The 6,393-nt window shown below is 27.9% G+C and overlaps 1 protein-coding gene across 1 annotated transcript in view; it reads left to right on the plus strand.

Annotated features, from left to right (window-relative positions):
• LOC136091962 (uncharacterized) overlaps positions 1–2,548 on the plus strand; it is a 19,314-nt gene extending 16,766 nt beyond the window's left edge. The window contains exons 5-9 of the mRNA XM_065819682.1: positions 1–315; positions 991–1,069; positions 1,163–1,294; positions 1,498–1,653; positions 1,970–2,548. The exon at positions 1–315 is cut by the window's left edge and continues 37 nt beyond it. Of these exons, the coding sequence (XP_065675754.1) occupies positions 1–130 (130 nt within the window). The 3' untranslated portion in view covers positions 131–315; positions 991–1,069; positions 1,163–1,294; positions 1,498–1,653; positions 1,970–2,548. The remainder of the gene's footprint in view (positions 316–990; positions 1,070–1,162; positions 1,295–1,497; positions 1,654–1,969) is intronic.
• Positions 2,549–6,393: the final 3,845 nt, after the last annotated feature.

The raw sequence follows: 6,393 nt of genomic DNA on the forward strand, positions 1-6,393 counted from the left end.
AAATTCTAAACAACTTGTAAATTGTTTTACAATTTTAAAAAAGCCAATGAGTGAAGATTTGATTGCAGCTGGGACTGCTGATGAAAATAGTTGTCTTGAGGCTCTAGTAGCCTTTTCAGGAAAAAGTTAGTATTTTATATTTTTTATTTTAAAGAGTTAAAAAATAATACATTATTATTTACGTTGAATTTTGTTCTTGTGAATTTTATCTTGAATGAGTTGAACCTGCATTTTATAATCATGATCCTGACAATACAATATCCAAAAGAAAAATTCAGAAACTGGATGAAGAAGATAATATTATCTTTAATAAAGGTAAGGGTATAGTAACAAAGTAGTTAAAACATATTCAGGTGAGTATCAGCGTGGGTGAGATGTGTGATTTCAAATTGTTTTAAATCCCAACTTTTTCAGATATATACACGTTATTTTTTCGATTATTTATATTGTTTTTAAAAATTATATAATTATATATATTTTTGTAAATTTTATATATATAAATATATATATATAAATATATATATATATATATATATATATATATATATATATATATATATATATATATATATATATATATAAACAACTTTAAAAAGTATTCTATACAATAGAGTGCTCAATGTTCTTAAAAGAACAGAGCAATTATATCTATAAAAATCAGTTAACAAAAATTTTTTCCATTTAACACTGTGTTTCATCAACAAAGATTCATCAGAAATCATTTCTGATGAATCTTTGTTGATGAAACACAGTGTTAAATGGAAAAAAATTTTGTTAAGTGATTTTCGACTAATATATATATATATATATATATATATATATATATATATATATATATATATATATATATATATATATATATATATATATATATATATATATATATATATATATATATATATATATATATATGTACTCATACTTATTTATTGTATTTAAACCAGAATATGTTTCTTTAAATAAGTAAAAATACATTGGAATGGATTTTAGTCATTTTTCTACAATTGTAAAGAAGCCAATGAGAGAAGATTTAGTTGCTGTTGAGACTAGAAGCAATTTCTGGGAAAGGGTAATATTTTTTAGTTTTTAATAAAAAAAGTTTTAAAATAAAAATAGTTCCTTGATATTTATGGTAAATTCCCTTGTGAATTTTATGTTGTAGGAGCTGAACCTGCATCACATAATCATGATACTGACAATAAAATTTTTGATAGAAAACTTCGGAATTTCGATAATGATGACAATGTTTTTGTTAACAAATGTTAGGGAATAGTAACAAAGTAGATCTATTCAGGTACTTTCAGCACGAGTGAAATGTGTGCACTGGGATTACAAAAAAATTTCAATTGTTGATTTATATACACAATCCCAAATTTTTTTTAGATTTATGCAAGTTTTTTTATTTGTTTTTTTACATTTTATTTTTGCTATCTTTATAAGATTTATTTTTTATTTATTTGTTATGTAAATTATATAAATGTATGTATTTTAAACCAGGGTATATGAAATTCAACAAGCAAAGTAACAATGGATATGGATTTAATTCAACCATTAAAGATATCATTAAATAAATATCCAATTAGAAAAGATGCACTGGTTTAAAAGCTGATGAAAACGTATCCAATGAATCTCTACTTTCTGATTCAGTAAAAAGTGAAAACATTTTTTTATCTTTGATTTCAATATTTTACTTAGTGGTTTATGTTTTTTAATGGTGAGGTTTATTTACAAAATAAAGTCTCCAATTTAGAGTGAGGACTATAAAAAACACAATTTTACAGAAGGAGTGAATGGATAGTAATGGAGGTTATAGAGAAGTAAAGAATAAATTTAACCATTAAAAATCATTACTCCAGTACTTTCAAACAGTTAAACAAATTTATTTTTTAGATTGTACTATACAAAATAATATAATATGATATTCTTATTTTTGCTATTATAAATTTTGTCTTTTCTCAACTAAATAAAGGCGATTCATCAAAATCATATAACAATAAAGGAGGTCGACCAAAAAATCATACAAACGAAACAATTCCAATGGATAATGCAACATTACAGCGCAAAATAATTAAGTTAATAGGATTAAGAAAACTGTGGATATGTCTGTTAGTCTATTACAACAGCTTCTAGATAAAGATTCCAATGTTTCATTTGAACAGGTTACCTCAATGGACGAGTTAGTCAAATTTGAGATCCAACTTGAAGACAATGCAGTTAAAGATGCAATGGGAACTGTTAGCAAGGATACAAAAGCGCATTGCTATGCTGTTTATATTCGATCATGACGGAGGAAGAGTAATCAAAAGTCAACGTATCGTATAGTAACCATGTGCCAAACAAGATTTATACTGACCATTTGTCATTAAGACGTACCTTTAATTTTTTTGAGCTCATGCTGCCAAGAGGCTGAACAATATATACGTTGTCTTTTAATTGCAGTTGTTTAGGTGGCATATATATTTTGTTATTTGAAGGAAGAAATTTAGAAATTGTAATGAAATTTAGTATTTCTTTATAAATATAATGTAGTAAGTAAAATATAATGAAATGAACTTGTTTTAGTCAAAGTCAATCAAAGCTTAAAAAGTTTATCTAAGTTGATTGATAAAATATCATAAATCATTGATAAATAGTTAATAAAAACTAGTTTGCATGACCTTAGTATAAACTCGCAGCGGGCTTTAATCTTACAAGAAATCTACGTATTTTTAGCTAGGACTACGTTGTATCAGTTTAGGAATTAATTTCCATATTAAACTTTAATTTATACGTGTTTGAAGATATATATAACCTAATAAAGTAATTAAATTAGATACGTATTTAAAACCTCATAAAACACGTGTTTAAAACTTCTTGCAACACGTATTTAAAACCACAAAAAACACGTGTCAAACTCCAGTAAAACTACCCGTGAAATCCACGTGTTTTTGGTTTACGCCTGGATCGTAACAAACACGTGTCTGAACGGGTTTTAATTCCGAGATTAAAACTAGATGTGCCGGCTGGGAATAACAGGCTATGTTGCAAAAAATTGTTAAAAATAGTCTAAATGCAAAAACTGCAAATCATGTTTGAAAGTTGGAGACATTGATCTCGAAAATAATTCTTACCTATCTCTCTTATCACGTGGTTTACTAATTTTTTCCATTCGAGCAGCTTGCAGAATTATGTTACAGAAATTGCGGTACATTTGATAAAACCATAAAATGTAAATACCTAAAATTTGCGGTAGCAAATAGAATTAGCCTCATCAATAATTATTTCCAGTTTACTTGTATATTTCGATCTGGTGATACGCATTTGTGACTTAGCTTTTTATTATTATTTGTAAGTTAAATAAAGAATAACCATTATCAATTATATAACCAATAAAATAAAATCCAAGCTTTTTATATATGACTTTATATAAAGTATTATATATTTTTAAAACATGATATGCACCGTATTTAGCTACTCATTGAAGAATGAAATGTGATTCTATAAAAATCTAATTTAAAAATTGAAATATGACTTTAACAACAGAATCTTGTATTCTAGATAGTCAAGGATTTCTGAGAATTGATAAATACTATGGTGCAAAAATAAGAGTTACTCTTTAGTTGTGAGCAACAGCCCAACTATTTTTTCATCAAAAACGTTACCTGCCTAAGAGAATAGTCTCTCTGATTAGACAGATAATAGTTTTTTTGCTATACTATATATATGAGGGTATATAATTTCACTATTTTAACATTGCTTTCTTATTTTTAAACTTACCGATTCCCTATAAACATAAAACAATCTATTTCTTTTTTAATCTCTTTATTTGCTACTCCAATAATCTTCTCTTCTACTCCTCTGACTCAAAGCAAGTAAGAAATTTTTTCACGATTATCCTTCTTAAATTTGATGCATATGAAGCTGGTGTTGATAGCTCAAAACCTTTATTGGTTGGTGAGGAATTAGCACTATCTATACCGCTATATTAGGATAATATACGTAGTATATTAATGTATAGCATGTGTATCGTAAAAGTTTTGCAATACTGAATGTATGCAGGCGCTAAGCCTAGAATATTTTGTAATATTAAAGGCAGAATATAATGTGGATGGTTAAGCGTCAAAGCAGTCTATACAACAAAGTTGAAAAGAATTAGTTTGTATTAAAAAATGATTTTTGTAGTGTTTCCTTGCAAACACCAAAATACTATAATTAAAATTTTTAAGTGCACTGAACTGCAATTACTTTTGATTTTTTTGGTTTAGTGGCTTTTGTTAAAGACTTTAAAATTTGCGTCAAATTATCTCATTTCAACATATTCGTTGTATAGTCTGGTTTTGCGCTTAACCATCCTTATATAGTTCTGGTTCTGACTGGATTTTTATTAATAATTCCGTTTTAATCTGGTTCCGGCCGAAATTTGTAAAACAAGTTCCGTTACATCCCTAACGATATGGATGTTAATGAACTTTTATTAAAATACAAACTATTTATTAGTTTTTTAGCGTATTGCTAAACTGAATGAGATTTTATTGTTTTAAAAAGTCTCAATTCAATTTTCATAAAGTATAATCCATTTTTTAGGTAGGTAAACGTCGATTTATTTCATTTAAATTTTCCGGTTTTTTATTGAGGTTTCTCTTAAGTTTACTTCTCGCTTTTGTTTAAGTATTGGTCATTAATAATAATATGTGAAAAACAAACAAGATGAACAAAAAGTAACATACAAATAAGCAATGGCGAAGTAACGGTTCAACGCCGGCTAAAAAAACGGCTGCTATGCCTGTACCATGTATTAAACGGTGAGCGAAACTTAACTTGGCCCAAGTGTTGAAACGGTGAGCCGTTTCAATCCCCTAATTGAATATGCTAGCACCTTTGTTTCATAAGTAAGCATTAAAACTAGGTGTAAGTTGATTTCATAGAAATTTAATGCACCTAGTATAATTGCAAGGTAGGTATAACCTACAGTTCTTTCAGATCCAAATATTATACTGCACGCTGTTTTTGTTTTTTGTACAATTTTTTTAATTTTGTATGATTTGTTCTTGCCGATGCAATATTACAATAAATCACAATGAAGAAAAGAGAAATACAAATTTTTAAAAGATTTCTTTTTTTTGAAATGTTTTAGTTCTACAAATCATGTAAGCACCGGTGAAGACCGTTTAACTTTACCAATCGATTTTAAACAAAGTCGAATAGCGAATATTTGAAGTTTTACTAAGTTTAACAAACATTATTATTCGTTTGACGTTATTGATTATTAGATTTAGCAGTTTAATCGGAATAATTTCTGATTTATTTACTTTATGGAGTAAAATAAATTTAATTTTATCCGCATTTAGAGAAATTTTATTATTTATAAAACTTTACCCAACTGTTCGTTTGCGTTTCAAAAAGTGTTTTAATATCTCTGTGGGAAATATAAAAATTGATATCAATTTCAAAAAGAATACAACTTAGTTGTTAAATTTAAATTATTTTTGTACAGTAGGAATAATAACGGTTCTTAAATCTTAGTCTTAGGGAACCCCACAAATTACGGCATAAGGAAATGTTTGTTTTTGTTTATACTGTTTAATTTGCTTTCTATCAGTCAAATGATTTTTGAACCAGTGTAAATCATTATTTTTTACCCCGTAGTATTCCATTTTTTTTATTAGTATAATTTGTTTTACAGTACCAATATCTTTGCTGCTGGAAATGCCAATGCTCTCCTGGCGAAACGGGCAAGTTTTGGATACTTAAAAGATTGGTTCCTCCAGTAACGAAGTATATACCCATTATCGGCAATTAGTGTTGTTGTCAAATAGTTTTTTATCTCCGCCTTAATCTTTGCTATCAAAGAGGTGCTTCCTTAAGGGTTATTGACCACTTTTCCAAAAGTTTGGATTTTCAAACTTTTGCAAGACCTTCTTACGTATCCAACTGTTATTTTTTCTTGAGGCTGTGTGTGTGTCTGTGTCATTGTATTTTCCGTTTCATTAATGAGGGGTTGTGATGTGTTGGGTGATGTGATTTTCTTAAGTTCGACATGTTGAACATAACATGTTGAACACAACTTCATTCAAAGATATTTTGGTGATGTTGTACCTTTGCCCAATACCATACAATTTTGATCCTTTGTAACGAGGATCAAACATGTTTGCATATGCGTATTTAAAAACTGTAGCTCCACATTCGGGAAACCTGTCATGCACTTGCAACAAGTAATGGTCAGTGACTTCTTTTATCATGGATTTGGATGGATCATATGATATTGAATGCAATTCATCTTCCGGATCAAAGATTTGTGGAATTATATGGACTACTGAAACCTCGTTCTCTGAACTTGAATGATTGGATAGTTCGTCAAACTTTTTCAATAGTTCAATCATTGTCCTTAATTGTTTAACCTCCTCTTTATCTGAT

Source organism: Hydra vulgaris, chromosome 15, assembly GCF_038396675.1.
Source record: "Hydra vulgaris chromosome 15, alternate assembly HydraT2T_AEP".
Classification (NCBI taxonomy): Eukaryota; Metazoa; Cnidaria; class Hydrozoa; order Anthoathecata; family Hydridae; genus Hydra; species Hydra vulgaris.